The sequence below is a fragment of the Ambystoma mexicanum genome, chromosome 1p (assembly GCF_040938575.1).
Source record: "Ambystoma mexicanum isolate Mex_15411 chromosome 1p, UKY_AmexF1_1, whole genome shotgun sequence".
Classification (NCBI taxonomy): domain Eukaryota; kingdom Metazoa; phylum Chordata; class Amphibia; order Caudata; family Ambystomatidae; genus Ambystoma; species Ambystoma mexicanum.
In genome coordinates, this window is record NC_090921.1 from 515,896,162 (window position 1) to 515,921,222 (window position 25,061).

At 46.8% G+C, this 25,061-nt stretch overlaps 1 protein-coding gene across 1 annotated transcript in view; it reads right to left on the reverse strand.

The window, feature by feature from the left end:
• Positions 1-20,308: 20,308 nt before the first annotated feature.
• CREB3L3 (cAMP responsive element binding protein 3 like 3) overlaps positions 20,309-25,061 on the reverse strand; it is a 180,816-nt gene continuing 176,063 nt past the window's right edge. Inside the window, exon 10 of the mRNA XM_069649389.1 lies at positions 20,309-24,263. Coding sequence (XP_069505490.1) covers positions 23,911-24,263 — 353 coding nt within the window. The 3' untranslated portion in view covers positions 20,309-23,910. The remainder of the gene's footprint in view (positions 24,264-25,061) is intronic.

Consider the following 25,061-nt stretch of genomic DNA (forward strand, 5'->3'; position numbering starts at 1 on the left):
GAAGTATGCAGGGCTATTGGAAGGTGGCGTGAAATGCGAGGGGTTAAGGGAATTCAAGGGCGGAGGGGTGGTTGCAGGGATTGTGTAGATACACAAAGAGGCTCTTCATGGTGCAGGGAATCCACTCCAGACATTAAAACACAGACACAAACCATGAGAAACGAAAGGTATAAAAAAAGAAAAATAATCAATACCCCACAGAAGCTGCAAGGATGCATGAAGGGATTTACCACCCTCCAACAGGAGCAGCTGAGTCACATGCTTTCTGAACCAAAGTTGAGAAAACACCAATCAGTAATTAACTCTGGCAGCCAGAGATTCTATTTAGTTTGCGAGGGACAGGTCAGGGCTTCAAATATTTTCAGTTGGAATGGGCCCTGAGCCTTTGGTGGACACCAAGAAGCGGTCCCATGTTGACAGTCTTATGACAAATTTGTGAAATTAAATGTATGCTTTGCAGCGCATACGCTACAGGCTGCCATTGCTGGCGCATTTATCGTATCACCTCCCTTCGGCATCTTGCACTATCCAGTAACCTTCTTATCACCGTGTTGTATTTTTACTCTGGTTTCCTCAACATTAGCACCCTGCTGTCAAAGTGTTTTTTTCCCATCTGTAGGTAAGAGGCTCCAAAATGTGATTTTGAAATGGGCCCCCACGAGCCCTGACACATTTTCAGCTGGTCCGGCAGTTTCCATTGGTTTGTATTCACTTCTCGTAACCCTTCTGCCCTTGCAACCCACAGTCTCTGGTTTGACTCTGATTTATTCAGGCCTGTGCTTAATATCAAATCACAGCACATTGGTGCTAAACAGAACCTCATTGTTTTGCTGTCTCAGTTTTGGGGACATGGCTTCAATGAGAATGCCTTTTGGTATGCCTTGCTCCCCTCTTTTGGGCAGATTTTAGGTTTTCAGCATTTCTTAATTTAAAATTGTCATTCTGATATACTGTACCTTTTGGACATGGACACCATTATAAATGGACATATTAGATATCAACTGTACCTGAAAACACATTTGCATGGAAGGATTAACTGTAATAGGTGTAATTCTCAAGTATCAAGTTCAACACCCTCTGCATCATCCACAAGGTGTCCTGGGGCCTGGGACCCCGCTACATTCAACTCTCTCTCCCTAAAGACCTCCCTGCTAGAGCCCTTTGGTCTTCTAGCTCCAACTCTGCAGATCAGATGCTTTTCCAAGCAGAGAGTAGGGTGTAGATCTCGCTCCGCCATAGGTGCCTCCCCCTGGAATGGCCTCCCTGCTCCTCTCAGACTTGAGCCAGATCTCCTTAAGTTCTGGAAGCTTTTCACGACACTCCTTTTCTCCTCCTCCTTCTCTCTCCTCCTCCCCTGCTAATGTCCCCCTCTGCCTCTCTTGACTGGCTTCCTGGTTCCTTCAGATTCTTACAGGACACCAGGCCCTCCTCGACCAGCCTACCCCTGACCCCCTCCTAACCTGCACTTCCCCTTCCGGGCTCCCTCCCGCTGCACTAGCCTGACAGGGCCTGCACTGCATTGAGCCCTTCCAGCCCTGTCCCTCGCACTTAGCACGTGGACCTTCTTTCCCCTGCACTCTCTGCATTCCCCTGGCACTTTTCCAGCTGGCCTCCCCTTGGCACTCGCATAACCCATGGGCCCTTTTTACTCTGACCAGTACTTCTCCCCTCCTATCTCCCCCGCAATTCTTGTTACTGCCTTGCACGATCCGGATGACACAAGGCCTAGTAGGACCTTTTTTATTTTTCTTCATCCCTGCTCCCCTCGGCCCTCTTTTGTCTTGTTGCACCTTGAAATACTTTTTGCTGCATAGGTGCATTATAAATACCCACTAAATAAATAAATAAATGCATACATTTTGATAAACTGTGTTTTACATTCAGAATTCTTTGTACTAGTCTCCCCAATGAAATGCAAAGCATTATGCCTTGCTCGTTTAGACTCCTTACTACAGAATCCGATGTTTTAACCAACGAGTTTATGGTGTTTGACAACTTATAGTTGCAAATCGTGCTAACTTTGCATTAGGGTTATGGATCCGTTAAGTGCAGAATAAAATAAATCTTAACCCATACTGAAAATCAAAAATCAGTACCCATGAATGAGAGAACCAAATCTTCCCATGCACCACCACTGTGGTAGGCTAACCTGCTTACAAAACATTTTTGGGAGGGAGACTCTCTATTTTTCACACAAACATGTCATTATTTCCTACAATTTACTTTACTCCAATGCAAGTTTATACGGGGCAAAACCAAACATCGATATTCCTCTCTCTAAAGTGTTCTCATATGCTGAATGGTATGCTTCTAAGGTCAAGTACCTCTCACAATTATTACAGATTTGTCTTCTGAGCTGTATTTATGTACAATTCTAACTCTGGTATTGGTCAGTATTAAGGTGTTCTTAAACCACCAACCCTAATCTTTCCCGTAGGTGGACCTAAGCCCACGTTTACCACAGTAGGACAATGCCGCATTCTAAAAGGGTGGGTTAAAGGTAGTCAAAGTCACATTCTGTAGTACCAACCAATTTCAACAGAGAGTGATGGCAGATGCATCTCTTTGCTGGCAATACCTTTAGCCACCATTGTGCAACTTTACCCTCTGGCTTCGAAGGAAAGGCATTTATTCATTTGTTTTATTTATTTATTGTTGATTTATAATATGCTACCTGCAAAGGGCCGATTGCTTTGTGCTACCCCAAGGACGCGATGGGGTGTCATAGACCAGTAGAGGACAAAACTAAAATGCCAATCACAGTTTGTGGGGATTCAGACCAGTGGAGGAGTTGATGCAAAGGGTTGGAGAGAAAGTCAGATCAAAGGTCAAGATGCTGCTGGAATAACACTGCTGTAGGTGCAAAAACAAATGCAGGACTACTTGGATAGATTCCAACAAAGTGGCATGGAAGTAATTGCAGTCCACTCTAACCTGGCATGGAGGTAAGTGCAATCCACTCTAAACTATGTGTCAAAGGGCTCTATCTGCCTCCAGCCAAGAGAAGGAATGAGGCCTCAACCTAAAGCCAAGAGGCAACTCTCCTTTAGACTACAGGGTAAGCTTATTTGAGAAGATGGGTTTTAGCAGCTTTCTGAATTTCATGTCAATGTCCTCACTTTTGATTTTTGGCTGAAGCAAAGCAAACTTAGTCCTAATTTAATTAAACTGGTAAAACATAGTCCTATAACCATTGTGAATTTAATTTCCTGTTGCAAGATGCATTTCTTCATGTACGGTCTAATTTACAAAGGGCTCCCACCAGAGATGCCCTTTGTATAACACACAAAGCTTTAAAGTAAATTATTTACTTCAGAGTGAGCCAGTATAGGATAATCAAGGCAGGAGAGATGTATTCCCAGGCTTTTAATACCAGGATACCAGAGAAACCAAAGATTCATAGAAGGAAGGGCAGAACAGAACAGGACAGGGATAGTGAGCAGAGGGTTCACAGGGGGAACAAAGAGAAGGGCAGGATAACAGCACATAAAGGACTAGAGTCTCACCCATAGACCGAAGGAAAGGGTTTCAACGCAGAGAGACGCTGTCCTGTGGCTCCAAAACCAGGAGGTGGTCATCTTGGAAAACAACCAGACCGCTAATTGTTTGTAGGTTCCGAACATGTTGGAACGATCCCAGACACTAGTCTCCAGCGTCTCCACACACTCCAATGGCACAGCATGACAGTATGAACATCCCCCACAATATGGAGTTACCAGGTTTCCAGGGGTGTCAGCAATGGAACTGTTGAAGCAAATGAGGAGCATGAACATGGTGCACAGGCTCCCAAGACCTTTCTGCGTTGGAGTATCCTTTCCAATGGATGTGGTACTGTAACGTACCACAATAATATCTGAAATCGACAATGCGAGAAACCTCATATTCTTCTGGGCCAGAATCCTTTACATGCAACAGCAGTTTCTTCTTCCAATGAAATCTATCTGGAAGATAGGGTTTGCGCAGGGAAGAATGGAAAACAAGATGTAAACGGCTCAGGCTATTTGGTAGCTGTAGTTTGAAGGCTGCAGGATTAACCTTGGTGAGGATCCTAAATGGCCGATGTAACAAGGGGATAACTTAGTAGGCCGGATCCACCTAGGGAGGTACTTTGTGGATAACCATACCTTGGTACTGTTTTCCCACTCTGGACTGCTTCTCCGTCCTTGATCTGCATAGATCTTGTTTCTCTTCTTACTCCTTTCAAGGTTGTTTTAAGCGCCCTTGTGTGTTCGCGTACGATCTTCCAGCAGAACATTGACTGAAGGTATCCTAGAAGGTGGAAAGGTAGTGACAGAAATATGCCTATGAGGGAATCCGTAGGTACAGAAGAAGGGACACATGTCTATGGCTGTATGTATGGTGTGTTGTTGTACTTGAATTCTGCCATTGGTAATAGGTTACACCAATCATCCTGCTCCTTGTTGGTGAAACATCGAATGTATTGCTCCAAGGTATGGTTTAGTCTCTCTGTCTGTCCTTTCCTCTAGGGATAATAACCTGAAGATAGAGCTCTGCGGATTCCCAAGAGACTGCAAAGCATAGACCAGAACAAGGAAGTAAATTGAGTATCTCTATCCGATACCACAGTATGTGGATGCCCATGTAGCCTGAACACATCAGAGAGAAACACAGAAGCCATTTGAGGTGGGGTGGGTACTCCAGAAAGGGGTGAAAAGTGTGCCATCTTACTGAAAGACTTGACTGTAACCATGATGGCAGTACAACCGCTAAAGTGGGTTAGGTCCACGATAAAATTAGTAGAGATGTTTTGCCATGGGCACAGCAGAGGTGGTTCTTGTTTTAGGAGGCCCAATGGTTTAGCTGTAGAGTACTTGCTCTGAGCATAAGTGGAGCAGGAAAGCACATAGTCTTGCACATCCTTTTTGATGGTGGGCCACCAAAATGTATGAGAAATCAAATTGAGCGTAGCTGCAACACCCTTGTATTCAGCTGTCTCGAGGTCATCAGGACATAACCATGGTCTGTAACTCGGTAGTTGGCACAAAGAGCCATTTACCTAAAAACAGAAGGCCATCGTTCCTTCTTAGGAATAGTGGATCTGACAGCTGTGTGCTTAGGATGTCACGTGAAGCGTTTCTAACATTCTGTAGAAAAAAAACGAGAGTCAAACTGGAAAAAGAAGTAAGCCCATCTGGCATGACAAGAGTTATGGCATTCCAACTGATGAAGTGCACAAAGGTTACAATGATCTGTTCGCACCTCAAAGGGGTGTGATGCACCTTGGAGAAGATTGTGGCATTCCACACAGGCCTGTTGTATGGCCAAATGATCCTTTTCCAAGACAGAATAGTTCATTTCACTAGAGGTAAGCGTGCAAGAATAGTATGCCACAGGATTCTCTTCCTGGTCGGAACCTATCTGCAGAAGTGCTGCTCTTATGGCACCACCTGATGCATCTGTCTCTGCAATAAATGGTGCTGTCTGGTCTGGTTGTAGAAGTATCAGAGAGGTACAGAAGGAATATTTTAACCGCTGGAAGGCCCAGTTGGCTTTGGGATTCCAATTTAAGAGGCACTCCATTTTAAGAAGGGCAGTAATTGGCAAGACGATTTCCGAGAAGATTCTAATAAAGATCCCATAGAAGGGGGGCGTGGCTTGGCGGCCATGCGAGCGTGAGCTAATCTTGAAGAGCTCCCACTCGATCCAACGACTGATCCTACAAAAAGGCTGAAAATAACCGTGGAAAGACCGAACAAACACTGGGAAGAGGCACTGGAGGGTCCGAAACAGAGAGAGCGAGGTACGCGGAGCCGTCAGGCAAAATGGCGGACGCGTCTCGCTGACACTGCTGCCCGCGTCCTGAAACACGAAGAAACGCAGGCAGAGGAAGACAGGGCTGGGAGGCGCTGACGGGCAGCATCCAGCCCAGTCGAGACCAGAGATCCACCCTGGAGGCGTGAGGGGCCGGCCGCAGCGGAAGGGGAGAGAGGATCGAGACAGTGCTGCGCGCTGCCGTGCCGTACCAGGACGGGCAGCGACGCGGAGGCCCGCGGCCGTAGGAAATGAGCAGCGGCCCGCGGCACAGACCAGTCCGAAGGGGGGCCCGCGAGAGCCTGAGGAGCTCGAACACGAGCAGCTGCACCGGAGCGGAGGCCAACGGTAGGACTATCATGGGGGCCCAACGGAGCAGCGGGGGACACCGACACCAGGAGGTGAGGCGGACGAACAGAGCATTGGGCCTGGAGGCAAAGCGGAGGACCGCTGGGCCTGCGTGACGAGACACAGCCCACCCAGGGCAGCACCTGGGCTGCCAGTGCCGACCACCAAGCGAGGGAGGCGGGAAACCACGGACTACGTCGCGGTGGAAGACACAGCCCCACGCGCGGCCGACCTCCTCCCTAAAAAACACCGGGACGGGCGGTGGCCATCAACAGGGACGCTAGACAAGGGGGCCAGAGAGGACATACACGGAGTCTGACCCCAGGTTAGGCAGATCGTAACACGGTGGGGGAAACGGCCCCCATGGGCGGCTAGCCTCCTCCTACAAACACCAAGGCAAGTGCAATAGCCAGGGGGAACACTACTCCACGGCAAGACAGACAACCCGCACCCACTGGGCAACCACGTGTGATAGCTGTGCCGCATAGACACGGCTGCTGGACAACACTGAGAGAAGACGGGGAGAGGCCGCCCATCAGAGATCAGAGCAAGTGAGAAACTGCAGAAGGGACCACAACCCAAGGGGAAACCTGCAAACAAACACCACCGAAGCACAACATAGACCTTGCACGAGCAAGACCCATATGCAGGCACGGAGCGGCCGAAGCCAACATGCCAGATAAGCAAAAAGGTGGCAGGGGGAGACAGACAGTCATGGAGTCATTCGCCCGCAAAAGTGATGACCAGCAGCCTGAGTCAGCCGAGAAGGACACGCCAAAGCCATAAGCCACGCAGGGAGAGATCAGACAGGTGGAAGGCAGTATTCTAGAGTCCATAGAAGTACTGAAAACGTCGATAGAAGGCAAGCTGGATGCAGTGATTATAGATGTGGGGCTCCTCCGACAGGACACGAGGAACTTGGCAGAGAGGGTGACAACGGTGGAACAACAAGTACAGAACAATACAGCGAACATGACCACCTCCCAATCGCAAATGTCAGAGGCATTGGAGAGGATCAGCACACTAGGACGCGGAAGGCAGGACCAGACGCAACAATGGGCGTATAGTGGGGCTTCCGGAAGGAGAGGAGGGCAGAGATCCCATGAACTATATAGAGAACCTCCTGATCCAAGAGGTGGGAGCAGGGACCCTGTCCCAGGGTTTCGTAGTAGAGAGGGCACACCGAGCTCTAGCTAAGAAACCCCGCCCGTGGGCACCACCGAGACCAATGATCGCAAAGATCATGAACTTTAAAGACAGGGAAAAAATCCTGCCGTTCTCGAGAGATGGTGGAGACATAACTCGAAATGGAGCTAGGATAACAATTTACCCAGAATACACAGCACTCGTGCAAAAACAGAGAGCTCAGTTCTGGCCGACCAAAGAGCGCCTTCAGGCTGCGGGTGTGAAATTTATGCTGCTATACCCAGACACAGATCTTTGAGACCACGGCTGAGGCCCAAGAGTGGATGGACCAATGGGGGATCCCGCACCTAAGAGAGGGGAATGGGCGTAACAGGAACACACCCCGGTGCGGCAGAGAGTGAGATCAAGTACGGCATGCATGCCCTAGGAGCCCGAACAAAACCAGGCGAGGCAGAACCCGAGAAACACTGCGGTGGGCTGCCGAGTGCCACACTGCCTGGTTGCAACAAGACATCAAGACACCCTGTTGAAATGGGACAGAGCAGGATAATCAACAGCCTAAAAGCTTAAAGGCCTAAAATAGAGACTTGAAATGGGAGCACAAGATTTAGAGAGCGGAACCGCCAAGACCCACAGTAGGAACCCCAAGTAGAGACAATGTTTGCAGTGTCAGTTCTGAGACACTACCCCGCGACAAGTACGCCAGAGGAGAAGACGGCGGTACCTGGAGTGCGGTGGGGACCGAGCAGGGGGAGGGAGGCTGGGCGTTTGTTGTTGTGGTTTTCAGTTGAAGCAGTTCAAAGGTTAAGGTTAAGTTTGCAGGGTGAAGGCACGGGAGGAAGTGGACATAACAGTTGGCGAAAACAAGGCGAAGGCACGAAAGATAAACACAGGTGGCAGTACCCAGGCGCGAGGAACCGGTGGAGCACACCGGAAAAAACAGTCAACAACGAATCGCAGCCAATAGCCGAAAGATCAACTTGGGAAGGAGGACAAACAAACCATTTAAAGCACAGCAAGCAGGGGACGGGACATCAATCCCCGAAAGCGGCATGCCAGGAGACCATAACAGTGTGCAGGCCCAAGGGAAAGAGCAGGCCGCTAGCGCTAACCTCCACAAAGGCTGGGATGACCTCGTTAGAGGGCTAAACGCATATGTCAAGAGGCTAAGAATCTACACCTAGTTAAACCAAGCGAGAACCCATATTGCAATGCTGCAAGAGACGCACCTGATGGTCGGAAAACAAGCCAAGGTGGCCAAAAAATGGGGAGGTCAGATATATAGTTCAACATACTCTAACTACGCAATGGGGGTGACGACCTGGATTGCTCCTGGCATCCCATTCCAGCTCATCAATCAAGAAAAGGACGCCGAGGGTAGGGTCCTAATTGTCCATGGAATGTTGGAGAACCGGGAGGTGTGCATGGTGAACACCTACACCCCCAATCACGACGCGACGGCCTTCTTCAGGTCGCTCCCGCCCCGGTTGGTCCCGTACAGGAATGCCACGATAATCTGGGCAGGAGATCATAATTGCACATTGTACCCCCGACTGGACAGGTCGGACGACAAGCATAAAAGAGCAGCACCATCAGCACGGTTGCTACGGCAGATGTTGGACCAGCTCGAGCTTGAGGACATCTGGAGAAAGGTACATGGGGGAGAAAGGGGATACACGCAATACAGTGCTCCACACAGGACTTTCACACGGATAGATTACCTTTTTACGGGCAAGGAAACATTGGGGGAATTCACTGAGGCACATATACACGCACGAACCCTATCTGATCACGCCCCCCTGAGAGTTACATGGGCACATGCACACAGGGGAGCCCCCATCCCCACATGGAGGTTAAGGGCAGAAGCACTAATGGATGGGGAATTCCAGGAGCACATCCAAAGCACAATAGATGATTACTTTGAGCATAACTCGGGTAGCGTGGACAGCACGGGGACGGTCTGGGAGGCCCTTAAGGTGGTGGTCAGGGGTGTGGCAATGGGAAAGATGGGAGGACTCAGGCGGGAAACCCTAGCGCAACTAGACGAGTTGGAAAGGAAAATCGAGAAGTCTGAGAAACGGACAGGGGAGAAAGGGGGAGAACAAGGCAATCTCACCACTCTGCGACAACAATGTGCAGCGACCTGGGAAAGACTAGGGCGCCTGGACTATGGGAGGTATATACAGAAGCTGCACGCAGAGGGGGATAAGCCTAGCAGACTCCTGGCTTGGCTAACTAAACAGGAGACCAAGCGAGAACCGATTAATGCAATCCAAAATAGCCAGGGGGAGGTGATAAGGTCCCAGGAGGGTATAAATGAGGTGTTCTCGCAATTCTACAAAAAATTATACACCAGAGTCCAGGAAGCGGAGGAGGGGGACCTGGAGGACGCCTTTGCGGAAATCAGGCTCCCACAATTAACAGAGGAGCAGGCCCAAATGCTGGACGCTCCTCTTACCGTAGAGGAACTGGCGGAAGTGACCACCCAACTACCGACAGGGAGGTCCCCGGGGCCTGACGGGTTACCGGGGTAATTCTATTAAAAATACAGAGACAGTTTAGCCCCGAGACTGCTGGAAACATTGGAGGAAGCATACGAGACAGGAAGGCTCCCGAACAGCATGTCAGAATCCATTATAGTCCCGATTCTTAAACCAGGTAAACAACCCCTCGAGTGTGGGTCATATAGACCGATCTCCCTGATAAATCAGGACTCCAAGATCCTGACAGCAGCGCTAGCTAACCTCCTTAAAAGAGTGATACGCACCCTGGTCCACACGGACCAGACAGGGTACGTACCGGAACGAAATACGTCATGGAACCTTCGAAGACTCCATTATGTTATTGATAGGACGAACCAGGAGGAGGGGGAGTGCGCTGTAGCCTCTCTAGATGAGATTAAAGCATTTGATTTGGGGGGTTGGGAATGGCTCCTGGGAGCGCTCGCCCATTTTGGGATAGGACATGGGTTGCTACGTTGGATAAAGCTGCTCTACAAAGATCCGAGAGCAAGGGTCAAGACAGGTAGACATGTTTCCAGGGAATGGGGCATAGAGCGAGGTACAAAGCAGAGGTGCCCCCTGTCCCCAATGTTATATATTTTGGCCCTGGAGCCATTCGCGGCCTTCCTAAGAATGGACTACAAAGACACGGGCATAGTGATAGACGGGGAAACGCTTCAGATATCAATATACGCGGACGATATATTGCTCTACGTACAAGATCCACGCACCCATCTGCGAGATCTGCTAGAGACACTGAGTGCGTTCGGCAGGTTATCAGGAATTGTGGTCAACAGAGAAAAATCCTCATTGTTCCCCTTGGCTGGCCTGCGCACAGTGCCAGCGGACCAACTGCCGAGCCTGGGCCTCACATGGACCCCGACCACCTTCAGATACCTGGGAGTGGCAGCCCTGGACAAAATTGGGAACGCCATGCAATTCTGGCAGACCCTACCACTGGGAATGATAGGCTGAGTGGCCTTATTAAAGATGACGGTCCTGCCCCGGCTCCTATATTACTTTACAAACATCCCTTACAACATACCAAGGGCTTTTTTTAAACACCTACACACCATGGCGAGAACCTTCCTGTGGGGAGGGGGGAGAAACAGGGTAGCACTAAGCACACTACAAAGGGGCTATGAGTGGGGGGCATTAGGCTCCCAGTTTTTGAGTACTACTATCTAGCGGCACAGCTTCAATTTGTGGTGCGATGGCTGGGGGAAGAGACCTCCATAGACGCAATACTTTTCCGGCCGGCACTCCAGCAATACTACTTGAGAGAACTTCTATGGTTAAACGCCGCTCAAGCCAAAGGCCTCCCCAACATGGCCCAACTAGGCCGTACTCTATGGAAAAGAGCCTGGAAGACACAAGGCACACAAGACCCCTGCTTGAGACAGATCCTCCTGGCGGGACTAGTTGACGCCCGAGTGGCGAGCCTGGCCACGTATAGAACACAGTGGGAGGACAAAGGAGTATCCCAGATAGGGGACCTGTGGCAAGAAGGAGAATGGGTCGAATTCCAGTCCCTGGTAGAGGAACAGGACGTACACAAAGGCCAATTCATCCTGCATAATAGTCTGGTACAAGCAATAAAGAAAAGATGGGCCACCATGCCAGAGACAGAAGACACCGAAGGTGCGTTAGACGCATGGTACGATGTTTCTGAAGGAGGACACACCGTGTCCAGACTCTATGAGCAACTACTAGGAACCACCAACAAAAAGACACTGAATGCGCAAGCAAAATGGGAGGAGGAGCTTCAACAACCCTTCAAAGATGAGGAGTGGAACAGGACCCTCCAGTACACAAAGAAGGTCTCCAGCAACGCTAGGTTCAGGCAGATGCAAATCTATATAGTGCACAGAGCATACTTAACCCCCAAGAGAATGCCGAAGATGGGGGATGGACGGAGACGGTGCTGCCCACGCTGCAGAGAAGAACAAGCTGACATGGTGCACATGTTCTGGTCGTGTCCGAAAATAATAGACTTCTGGAACATGGTAAAGGAAAGGGCGATGACAGCAGGAATTCACATGCCGGCTTGGTCGCCGGCGTCTTACATATTGGGCCTGTTCCCGGGGGGAGACCGGCAGATGTCGCATGTGGCAAAGATGAAAGATCTGATGACAATATTGGCGAAGCGCCGCATAGCTATGGCCTGGAACACGAGCAAAGGCCCTTCGAAGGAGGGCTGGTGGGCAGACCTGCAAAAATGGGCAATAGCAGAGGCAGCAGTCTGGACGAGGGTCACGCAGAGGGGAGAAGGCAACAGCGGAGCTAGAATATTGGCGTGGAATACCCTGGTGCAAAGCCTGTTCCGAAACAGAGATGGAGACCACATGAACGACCCAGGAGACCCAGAAAATGAAGAAGCTGACTCGCTCGCGCCCGGGGATGATATATAGACCAGAGAAGAGCACACAACCGGAAAGGAGAAGACCTGGCCGTGGCCTGTGCCTGTGCGGACAATGGACAATACAGATGTCACTCGGAAGTGCCAGGTGCCAGAATACATACACATGGACAAGGAGAAGACACTCCCAGGGAAGGGAGGGGGGAAACTGGGAGAACTGTTTCTCCACCATAAAAACTTGACAACTGTTGCAGACCGGTCCGAGGAGGTGATGGACCACGGACATAATGCTGCTGCCATCAGGGGAGGGAGGGGTGGAGGGGTGGGGAGGGAGTTGAGTAATGCATTCCTTTTTTTTCTTTTTCTCTTTGTTGTAAAATCAATAAAAAGAAGTTAAAAAAAACATCCTATAGAAGTTGGCCAATCCCAGAAAGCATTAAATGTCCTTGATAGATTGAGGTACAGGCCATTGCATGATAGCACGTGTGTTTTGAGGGTCCATTTGGATCCCTCCCCTAGAAGGAATTAACCCCAGCTAGGGAACAGAAGGAGGGTCAAATACACGTGTTTTTGGGTTCGGCTAGAAGCTTGTGGAGATGCAATCAGTGTAAAACCTCTCCCGTAGAAGATGAGAAAACCAGAGTGTCGTCCAAATATACCATGACAGTGCAAAAGAGAGGCTGTCAGCAAAGATCTTTTCCATAAACCGTTTGAAGACCGCTGGAGTGTTCACCAACCCAAAGGGCATAACTTGGTATTCGAAATGCCCCAAGGGTGTCCTGAAGGCAGTCTTCCACATGTCTCCCTCACAAATGCATGGGAGGTGATAGGCTCCATGTAAGTCCAACTTGGTGAACACTGTAGCTCCTTGAACTACCTCCACAATGTCCTTAATAAGATGCACAGGGTATCGATCTAGAATGGTAATGGCATTGAGGCCATGATAATCTATGCACAGTATCAGTTCCTTGAATCCTTCTTCGGAATGAAGAACAGAGAAGCCCCAGCAACAGACTTGCCCTCTTGTATTAATCTGTTCTGGAGGTTGTTCATTAAGTACTCCTTTAAGGGCTTCCTTCTCTGGAAGAGGCAATGAAAACATCCTACCGAAAGGAACTGAGGCATTAGGTACCAGGTCAATAGCACAGTCTTCCTGCTTGTGTAGTGGTAGTTCTTTGGGAGACTTGTCCTCGAACATATCCCTGAATGATTCATTCCAGGCAGGAATACATAGGATCACCAGAGTATGCATGTCAACCAGCATGGCATCCTCTGAGACATCCTTACCCGTTGGACTGCAGTTTGAAGAACAAAATTCATACCGGAATAGTATGATGTTCTTGGACCAATCGATAATGGTATTGTGTATGCGAAACCGGGGTATGCCCAAGATGATCAGGAAATGCACTGTGTTAATGAGATCAAAAGTTACGGTCTCCTCATGATGAAATATCGTAATTTGTAAGGGTCGGGTGCCTTGCGTTATGGGGTCGGAAATCAGGGGAGAGCCATCAACCTCTTCAACGGGCACTGGCTGTGTCTTATTCTGTCTAGGAATAAGTCTCTCTTCAGCCCAAGTGACGTCCATGAAATATCCTGCTGCACTGCAGTCCAGTAATGGTAATGCTTTGAAGGGGACTCCTTGGGGGATCTGTAGAGGGACTCTGAACACCATCAGCCAATTGTCACAAACATCCAAATTCCACTTGGTGATGTTACAGGTACTATTGTACCTATACCCCGAACCATTGCCCCTGTTAGGCCCAGGGTGGTTTGATTCCCTGTCTGCATGGAGGCACTTTCAAACAATTGCAAAGAAGGTGAGTACTTGAACCACATTACATGCAGAGTCCCAAGTCTCTTCTTCTTTTACATTCCGTTGAAGACAAAGGGTCACAAGCTGTGCTGATTTGCATGTGTTCTTCAGAGGGAGTGATTTCAGCCAGAGTGGGCAAAGCAGAAGGTAACCCCATGGACCCTCTGGTCTTTCTACATTCATGCGGTATTCTATCTGCAAGGAGAGGGAAACGAAATCTCTGAATGTAGCAGGACGCGCCACTCAGGACAGTTCATCCTTTAAATCCTCATTTAGTCCCCTCCGAGAAATAGCCTGCAGAGCTGACTCTGGCCAGCCGGCTCCATCAGCCAATCGCTGACAAGTTGTAGCATAAGACGGTACATCGGTTTGCCCCTGACGGATACCCAAAAGGAATTCATATGATGAATAGAGCACTTCTGGTCGCTCAAACCTTTGATTAAATAAACAAAGGCAGACTGATCCTGTAAAGCCGGGTTTGCAGCAGTGACCAAAGGCATGGTCGAAGCCAGGGTGTTTCCTACCAGGTTGGAAACCAGGAATACCTCTTCGGAATCATGGGCCTTTGGTCGGAAGGTGCAGTACACCGTACATGCGCCTACAAATGTGTTCAGTTTGTGAGGGGACCCATCATATTTCCCAAAGGGAAAGGTCAGAGTTTGCCAAAAGCTGTCATAAGGCTGAATTTTCTGCCTGCAGGCTCTGCATTTCGTGAGTGAGCCCTTGTACAGCACCAACCAGCTCTTGGTATTGCTCCAGGATGGCACTCTTTTTGGGTATTGCAAGCTCTCAAGTTCTTCCTTATCAGGACTATCTCTTTGCTAAGGGCGAACTCCAGTTGGAGTCCTTTGCAATCCTTTGTCTACAAGCGACCTGGTTACTGGCTGCGCCAACACTTGACGGTTATTCTATCTTTTTGAATAAGGTAAAATGCCCCAACCCCTTTATTTAAATATTGGTCATTCGTAGACACCCGGACGCACAGAGAACGCCTGAATGATATGTCCTATATAACTTATATTGGAATCCCAAGGGTATTAACGATCGAGAATGTACGGATTCTTTTATTGACGCGCTAAATGAATGCTGCGAGCCATTGCTTGCTTTTTACCTAATAATATGTGGCGTTTTAAACATGTCTGGGCTGGTTGGCATAAGTAAGTTAAAGGAGGGTAAATGTAAGATGAAATGGTCTGGCAAAGAGGAAAATACTTTGTTAGGAAGAAGATTCCAGTAGGAGTTCAATGGGCAAAAAGATGGAGATATTCCAGGGCGTCTGACATGGAAATCAGGAAACAAGAGTGCAATCATATATCTTTGTTAGCGACAATATTTTGCCTCTAGTAACTAGACTTGAGGTTTTGCACTCAACCACTAGCTTATGGAATAGATCTTCATCTCTCTCGAGGGAGACACTGTGTGAGAATGACTGCGAAAAACATAGTGAAGCTGCAATAAAAGCTAATGGGAAATAATCGAAATCAGTTGAACATCAATAACCCTTCTGTTGACTAGCAGTTATTTTGACCAGATTTTGTATGCCAAGCAGGGAGGGGGAATCATAAAGAGTTCTCCTATGAACATGTTTATAATACTGAGGTTGTTAATGAAAAAAGGCGCGTTCAAGCTGATTTAAAAAAATTAAACAAACAGCGAGTTTTGATGTGACGGCACTTCTCAAAAGGAGACGTCAAAGATATAGAAATTGGGTTAGAACTCAAAAGCGGGTAGTCCTGCTAAAATATGCAGAAGGTATGTTGGTGAAAATACGCAGTAAGAATCTTCGTGAAATTTAGCAATTAATAAATGCCACAGGTATGCCAAAACAAGCTTTGCTCCTAAATGCCGTTTCGGAAGAAATGTGGGTGAGCCATTTCTCGAGTCTGTTTGCTATTTCAGACGAAAGCAACAACCTGCATAAGGATGCTGGGTCAGTTTACGGGCATCTCTTGTTTGATAGAGACGCCCTGTCTCATTTGATAAAGGGAGCTAGAAACTAGAGGGCTCCTGGCCCTGATGGGTTTACCAACATAATGTTAAAAAGTGAGGCAAAGGAATGGGTAGAATTTCTCATGGTGTTGTTCGTAGGGATTGTCTATACCAGTTTCGTGGAAAACCTCGATTGTGTTTCCAATCTTCATGAAGGGCGTTCGGGAAGAACCCAATAACTATTTCCCCATCGCCCTTCAATTTGTAATTGGCAAGTTATTTGCTACCTCGCTTTTGACAAGATGAATGGACTGGTCCACAAGTGCGGGGTGCTATGACTTTTTCCAATCAGGCTTTGTCAGGGGCATAGGGACTAGTTTGAAGGCATTCCTTTTAAACATATTGAAGACGCGTTCTATTACGGGGAAATGCAAAACGTATTTTGCGTTTGTGGACCTTGAACAGGCCTTTATTTCTGTAGACAGGGACCTTCTATGGATTAAATTTGCAAAATGGGGGTGTCCTCAGAGTTTATTGCAGGTGATCCACCTCTCTGAGAGTAAGGTTAGATGGCCCGGGGCAGCTATCGAGATCAATAACTACTAAGAGAGAATTAAAACAAGGTTGACCCCTGGCTCCAGCCCTTTTTAATGTATTGATGTTGGATATGGTTGACGCCTTGAGTGAATCTTAAACATTTCCTCCAAGGCTGAACGGGAGACCTGTAGGACATCTGCTCTTTGCATATGATTTAGTCCTTGTGGATCAAGAGCCTATAGGTCTTGATTGTCAATTGAATGCTCTACAACTGTATGTGGACCACAACAGATTGAAGATCAATGTGGCCAAAACAAACATTTTGATTGCATGACGGGTTGCCGGAAGGAGGGTGATATCGATGACTTGGTCTATTAGTCGGGGCCAAATTGCCACTTTTCAATCATTCACCTATTTAGGTATGTTGATGAATATTACTGTGAATGATGTGGCTAGGGTTGCACAATTGAGGGTCAAAACTAAAAATACGCCTGCTCTAGGCTCTATTATACTGACCTTTTTTTGTCAATTTTCGCTAGACCCGGTAGTGACTTTCTATGATATGAAAACAATGGCCATTTTGCCCCATGGGGCGGATGTTTTTTTCTCAACAGCTCACTCAGTGTGGATTAAGCTAGAAGGTTGATTCTGGAGAAGGATTTTGCACTTTCTGCGAGGGACTTCTTTGCATGCTATGAACTAGGTCTTATTTTGTTAAATGCTATAGTTGTATGGAAGTCTCTTTCATTATACAAGACATGTGTTGTTAAATTCCCAGTGAGGGCCTTTGAAATGTTAAAAGAGACCCTAACGAATCGCAGTGAACCGATATTAGAGGAATGGCAAACAGTTTGCAAAAATATTGAGTGACCTGGGGACTTAAGAGGATATGTTTTGCATGAATCCTACTGCAGTTAAAATTGAATTATGGAGGATATATTGGGAAGAAACAATGTACCAGGGATCACAGCTCAAGTGCTATCAAGATTTTGTAGTGGGGAATAGAGCTTATAATATTTTGCCGAAATACCTCTGATTGTTTCCATGTGTTTTTTATAGAGTTCAATTCTCACATTTTCGTATAAACTTGTATCAGAAAAAAGAGATTTTAATTATTAGTATACAATGGAAGGGAGGAGATTTGAATGGTAGATATTGCAATATAGAAGGTTGCCGAGAAACGCTGTGTCATCTGTTGCTATCTTTCACGGGGTTGACAGGAAAGTTGGACGAAAGAGAACATTACACTTGGGTAAGATTTTTGGTCAAATAAAAACTAATAGTTCAGATGATTGGTTGTACATGTTTTATATGGGGGAAATTTAATGGCTATATTCTTGGTTGATGTATTTAGGGGATTGGATTAGGCTTTACGATTTCTAAATGCACCACAGATGAGATTTTTAATTGTATAGGCTATTTTTAACCTGGGGGGTTTCCTTTTAGGCATAGCACTCATAATTGGAATCTATATATTTTAGACCTTCTCGAGGCTATGCTTATGTGACCTTTTACATGAATTTGATCAGAGGGTATTATGATGATTTTTACAATGTGTATAGACAAAACTGTTATTCATTGTGATCTTTGTTTTTTTTTTATTATGTATGGTGAAAGATGTATAATTAACCCAAAAACCTTAACAATAAATACAAATAAAGTGTTGTTTGAATGAATGGGATGCTTCACGGCATCCCGTTCATTCAAACAACATTTTATTTTCATTCAAACAAAATACATTACTGTTAGCACCCGAGGTTTCCAGATTTAAAACCTGGGGTGCTAATAGAAATAACACCCAATCCGGTGGGCCGCATCGGGTGGTAACGGCGCTGGGGCCCATCGATAAGGCCCCGGTCTTGCACTATACCTTGGGCCCCAGGCCGTTACCACCAACGCCCGGCGGATCGGGTGTTAGTGCTACATTGTTATTGAAGAAAAAAACAAGGTTCTCGGCTTCCTTCATGGGAGTTAGTGCAGGGCCCAGTGTGGATTTCACACAGAAGAGGGGGTATCCTGGGTTATTTGATCCTAGGAAGGTGACTTCCATTTTCAATCCATTCATGCAAAGATGGTTATCAGTCATCCAGTCTTGAAGCATCCACAGACAGGAAGAAATGTTCTGAACTTTTTGTGCCAGGTTCGGAAAATAATTAGTATACCATCTACTTATATCAGAAAGGGACTTGAGAAAGATTCCAAAATCTCCCCAAGGATTTTCACATAACAATAAAACCGCTGTTTGGTTACCCCTGAGCATTGGGGGGCACCATGTCTGAGGTTGAAAGGGTGACAGGAGAAAGATCCGGATTTGAAAGTCTGCTCCACAGGAAGGTGGTGATCCATTTTAGAGCTGTGTCTTGAATTCAAATGTGTGCGTCAGTCTCTGCAACAGGGCATGGTTGGTGTTGGACAGTATTGAAACCTGCCCAGAGGTCAAACAGAAACAGGACAGCAGGGGAGATTTCATCCAGGAAACACCTTCTTCATTTGCATCCAGCAGGACAGGTTCAAATTGTGGGATTTGAAGAAGCCAGATAGGTCATAATGTAGAAGGATGTTGGATTGTGGTTGGATTGTGTATTATCCAGGAGTTGCTGTGATAATACTTTCTTTAAAAGTTTACCAATAAAGGGGCTGGTTGGTGTGGGGATGAAGTGTGTTAGCACAGTCGAATCTGAAGAAGGTGTTTTGGCAACAGGGAGATGGTGGATCTCTTAAGATCTAAAGAACCTTCTTTGCAAAGGAGGGAGCTGTAGCCTAGTTCTGTGAGGGCAGGGGCAAGATCATTGATGTTTTCTTTTATGGCAATAGGGGGCCAGTGCAAAGTCTGTTCCAATTAAGCATTCATTTTTGCTACTGTCTATATGAGATCATCAGATATCATCCTAAAAATGTGAAGGGAGCTTTTGCAAGGTTTTACGGTGGCCTCTGATTGGTTGGATCTGAGTTGAGTAGCATTGCAGTAGGCAATGTTTTTGAAAGAAGTTCACCAGTTCATCCGTGAGATACTGGGAGATTGGTGTTGGTGGAGCAGTACCTGGATGTTGTATGTTACTCTTTTATGATATAGAAGATCTCCGACAACTTCTTGCTGGCCTGTATAATGAGATTCTGGAGGAAGACTATTTTTGTCCTGGTGATATTATATTGAAAAACTCTTTGGTCTCTCGGGAATGCCATTCTGTGTTTTCTGTTGTTGGGGTTTCGCCATTTTCATTCCATTTTCTTGTTATCCTTTTGAGGATGGATAGCTCACCATTGTAGCATTTGTTTGGAACTTGGTGGACGATGTCAGTGGTTAATGATTTATGGGTACCAGACCATTGCTGCTAACCTTATCAAGCGTTTTCAGACCCTTACTGGAAAGATGTCCATCCCTGTACAATGAGGTGTAGGTCTACTTGGAGTTAAGGGGTGTTAACCTGTTTCATAGGTTGTACGGGAATGGTGGATCGACTACGTTTAGTGGAAAATGTGGCTCTGGTTCTGCGTGTGGGAAGTTTAGTCAAGATCAGAAAGTGGTCAGGCCATAAAATCGAGGTCATGTCACGACCACAAGCGTGTAGTTGAAGCACAGGACGTCGCCCAGCGTATGTTCACCATTGTGGGTCGCCAGTGTAGATCGAGAGGTTCAGGATAATGACATATTGTATTTGTTACTCACAACCAAGGTATGAAGTAAATGTCTACTGTATAAAATCATGTGACCTGAAGTTTCCTGTCGGGGACGCAGATTCCAGAGAGTTGTCTTGATGATAAGTCATCTGAAATTAAAAGCATTACTGGCCGAGTCCCCTGTGAACTCTCCTTGACATTGCAGATGGTGCCACCAGCTGCACTATGTCCTGTGTGTGTAACTCCCTCAGACAAACAAACCACAATTCTTTACACCATAAATGCAGTTTATTTGCTGTTCAACACCTCACAGATAGAAAAATAAAAATAGAAAACAAGTGCAGAAAGTGCATAGTCATTCATACAGTCTGAACATGATGTATCTGACAAGGACAAAGGGTACAGGTGCACGCAATGTGGAATAGAATACACACTAGGGAGTTAGGACATTCCAGAAACATTTGTGCAATACACTCGGGGAAATGCAGGCCAGTCATGTATAATATGCAGATATGTCAAATACTTAACTAACTGGGTGTGCTTCACAACCTGGAACAGAGACTTGCCTTTGGCCAGTCTCAATGGGCACAACACATTCAATAAGCCCCCCCCCAGTGCTTCAGTTATCATTTAAGAAGAGGTGGCATACAATCAAAAGTCTAAAAATATTAACCTTTTAGTGCTTCAGTTAACATTGTAGGAAAGATTGCCATGAAATGACATTTTATCCTAGTTATTTAGAAATCAAAATACTTCCATGTGTAAAATTTGGAGGGCAAACTACTTCCAAAAACCAAGGAAAATCCAAGTGAATTGTGAGATCAGACCACAGGTAGAATTCGCCTGCCTTCTGTTTTTAAAGTGAAGGAAAAAACACAAGTCAAAGTTACAATCTGCTTTGGAAAAGTCCCAATGTAGACTCAGGAAAAGCATGCAGAGACACCCTCTGGCATTTAAAAAATTGGAAATGTTAAGAAGACTTTTGCAGCTCACAACTGGATACACTGCAGTCTATCAACGTCTTTGACTTCCTGGATCCTGTCTGGGGAAATGTCTTGCCTTTTCTGGACAAAAAAGTCAAAAAGAGTCTTAACTGAAGCAGTGGTCTCACACAATGAAATCATAGTTTGTCTGTAAAAATATTAACTTGTGGCCCCCCCAATCCTCCACCATACGTTTTTGTTGCTGTTTTGCGAATGCTTGGGTGAAGGTTCGCCCAAAGTGTGTGATGCCTGATACCATGGAAATAAAAGCTTACTTACAGCAGGTTGGAAATGGGAACCGGGAAGGACCTACTTTCACAAGTGCCTTTTAATTTACTGCTGCATTTGAACTGGTGGAGAGTTGCCGTCTGGGATCCTGTCATCAAGACGGTATTACCCAAATTGTTCGTTTACAATTGTTCGAATTAACAATTGACCGAATTTAAAGGGTCACAATTGACCTTTATATATATATATATATATATATATATATATATATATATATATATATATATGGGTTTTTGGGGGTTTGGCGTTGGGTGGGGGGTTGTGGGGGATTTCCCCCCACATATATGTTACAATTGACCTTCACAATTCGGTCAATTGTGAAAAGATCAATTGTCATTCGAACAGTTGTAAAACTAACAATTCGTATACAATCATCAAGACAACATTTATCCAGACCCTGCTTTTTACCGAAGAGTGTTTTGCAAGCTAGGAACTACGGGCCTATCTTATAATGAAAACTACAACTCCCAGCATGTGCAATTTTGCTTGTTGAAATATCAGAACTTAGTTTTGATGACCTTGATTGCTTAGTGGTTGAAATCTTCTGCGGGGGACAGTGTTGTGCACGTAGGTCCACTTTGGTAATTGTGCTGTGCAATCCCACATGCACGGTGTGTAGCATGCTTGCCAGCACTGAAGGTCTGTCTGGGTTTGTCCTGGGTGTGATACAATTTAATTTAGTTGAGTCTTGGGAAGCACGACTTCTGGGAATTGCACAGCTTCTTTGGATATCAAGGCATATGCTTCTTAATGACAAATACGAACGTTTGCTCTGGAGAATTTGTAAAATGCTCTAATAGAAAGAATCCAAATGGTTGCGCCACAGGGTCTGACAAACATATTTGCAAACCTGACGGCGCAAAAAAATCGGTCAATTTATACAGTGCCCGGCCTCTGAAATTGTTAAAACGGCTGTGTTGACCAACTCAAATAAGCTTTCCGAATCTCCGTTAGGGCATAATAGCTTGAAATATAAAATGTGTGTGCTGTGCCCGGGCAGGTTTTCGCTAAGCCTCCGCCACTGATCCTTCCCCTCCTGTGTCATCTGTACAGAATGCCTTTCACATGTTCTGACAAGCCGACCGGTACTGATTCAGCTGTCGTTCCCACAGTGCCTGGCCCTGGTCCCTTGGGAAGACCCATCAGGTCTGGTCATGTTAACGCCTGCTCGCTTCACATAATTGGCACAGACTGTCACGGCAGCCGCCTGCCAGTGACTTTGTTTGGGAGGCAGAAGGTGATCCTAGGCTAATGCTGTAGGCATTTAAAAAAATCAAACCTTGCCACATCTAATTTCCCTAGGATATAGGAGGTGCAACTTGCCTCTGTGACTCTACCCTCAAAGGTCAATCAACTGGATCATCCCGGATGAAGACAACCAGGTGCTTCTGATGCCTCTTTCGTAGTCGGCACTGCATGTAACCCTAAAGCACATGAGAGTGGGCCTTGTCGCCACAAGTAGACACGAAAAGGGGGGCCTTTTTGCACTTTAAGGAACTAGGGATGGGAATATATTTTTTTTAGATCCTCTCAGAGGGCGAGCATTAATCCATTCATGTTTGCACTTAGATCGTAAGTGAGACTCCGCAGTGCAGTGCTCTTCGTACATAGATGGAGCCTAGGGTGTAGACATTGCTGTTTGTACAGCTAATCCATTTTATTCATCTCGCACATCGCACCATCGTAACTTACTGGAAGGCACAGACTCATTCCCACTCACATAGAACACAAACACAGTTACTCAGCACCTCTAGCATATGATTGAAACTGCCTTTCAGGGCAAAATGTCGAATTGTGGCTACTCACATACATTTCTATCCACTTCAACACACTCCACCCTGTTTAGTGCATAGTATACCTCCTTTCTGCCCATCCACATGCCATTCAGACATGGGTGACCCCCAGGGTCTTGGTCACCCTCTTATAACTTTAACGGCCAAAAGGCACCCACACGTAATAGCACCTCCCAATTCTCCCATATTTTGGAGCCCGGTCCTCTGAGGACATTCAACCAACACAGTGTTGGGACCATAATTATGGTGATAGGCACTATACAAATGACAAAATGAATAAATGAATGAATGAATGAACTGGATGACGCCATTTTAGGTTGCATCTCTGAATCCACAGATATGGGGTGATTCTACATTCACAGGAGGCGATAACTTGCTTAGACACTGTTGGCTACAGTGTCTGCTTTCCTTCATTCAAAATGATGAAGGCCATTTTGTTTTGTGCTCCGTGCAGTGCATTTGCCAGGAAGACGGATACTCCGGTATGTTTTACAGCCATTCCTCCACCTTCTCCTCAATGGAACACCATTTGAAAGGTGATTTGGAGGGGCACGCAGGCATCTCTCGGCCCAGCATGTGGCAGTGGATACCTTGTTCGTCCATTTCCTCTCTGCCGCTGAAAAGCAAAGCCAGCTGCTCGTTGCAAAAGTGAGTACCTAAGCGAGTAAGGGAGTAGTGCCCCAACCATCACAAGAAGCACAGGGCAGGGAGCCTCATGCTCCGACTGGCGATGGGGCAGGGCTCACAGGTCACACGCAGAGCTGCAGCAAACATGTCCTCACTCAGTCTCTCACACATTAGGAACAACCACCCCCAGATGTCACAGCTCATCTGCAGCCTCCAGGCCCAGCTTGCTGGGGTCCTTCCAGGTCACAGAGGCTAGCGTGCGGCCAGCGATGGGGTCATCCTGGCCGAGCCCTTCCAGAGCAGAGTGGCCCTCTGCAAGCAGTGCCGCCTCTGAGCTGTTGGTCTGTGCCTGATCTGCAAATGTCTCGATGGGTATGGAGTGGCCGGAGATGTCCTTGTGGATCCCTCCCATGCCGCTGACAGGAGTTTCTCCAGCATATTCGGTCCACTTCATCTCTTCTGTCTCCTGCTTTACCTCATCTGTGTTCATTTCGGGTGCGAGGAAAACTCTGGAGGAGGAGTCGTCATGGAGGGACCTGGAAAATACTGTGGCAGAAAGGCAAAGGCAGAGTTAGGTTTGTGGCTACATATTTTGCTTATCAATTCAGCTAACAATTCCAAATCCACCTGTTTCCAATCTATTTTAATGGCATCATAAGACAACGGGTTATTATGAGTTGGGGGGTATTCTGGTGGTAAACTTCCCATTACCGCCACTTGGTTCAGCATATTACAAGTGGTGGTGACAGATTAAGTTCCCATTTTTTTCTGAGTCCACTGGACTCTATGGGGTATTTTGGGCGTAAATACTGCAGCAGAAGTTCTCCCACGGTAATTCCACCAAAACATGTCAGAAAGCTGTCGGATTTACCTTCAGCTCATGGATTGGGGTGAATCCTCCAACTTTCCGCCAAACTTGTAGGTGGGGGGTGCGGTATTGCAGCAGTAGCAGTATTACCGTCACATATGTACTGCACCGCCCAACTCGTAATGAGGCCCAATGAATTGTCCTTTGAGACTTAGTCTGCCTGCTATTGGACAGAGTTTGAAAGATTGCTGGGCCAAGGCAGACATTCTTTCTCAGGCACATGAGCCAGCCTCAGGGGGCACATCTCTGGGGTTTTAACACTGAGCATTCAGTAGCAAAGCGGGGGCTGGAATAAATGAGGTCTACTCTTCTCTCCGTCCAGCCTCCAAAGAGGGAAGAAGAGCTTTGGTGCATGGTTGGGCCCATGGAAATACCTCACATGCCGCTTTCAAACCTCCCTCCCTCCTGCCTTAATCTATCACCATGTAGACTAAACCTTTCGTGGATTCGTGCTACTATACCCCTTTCACATTGGT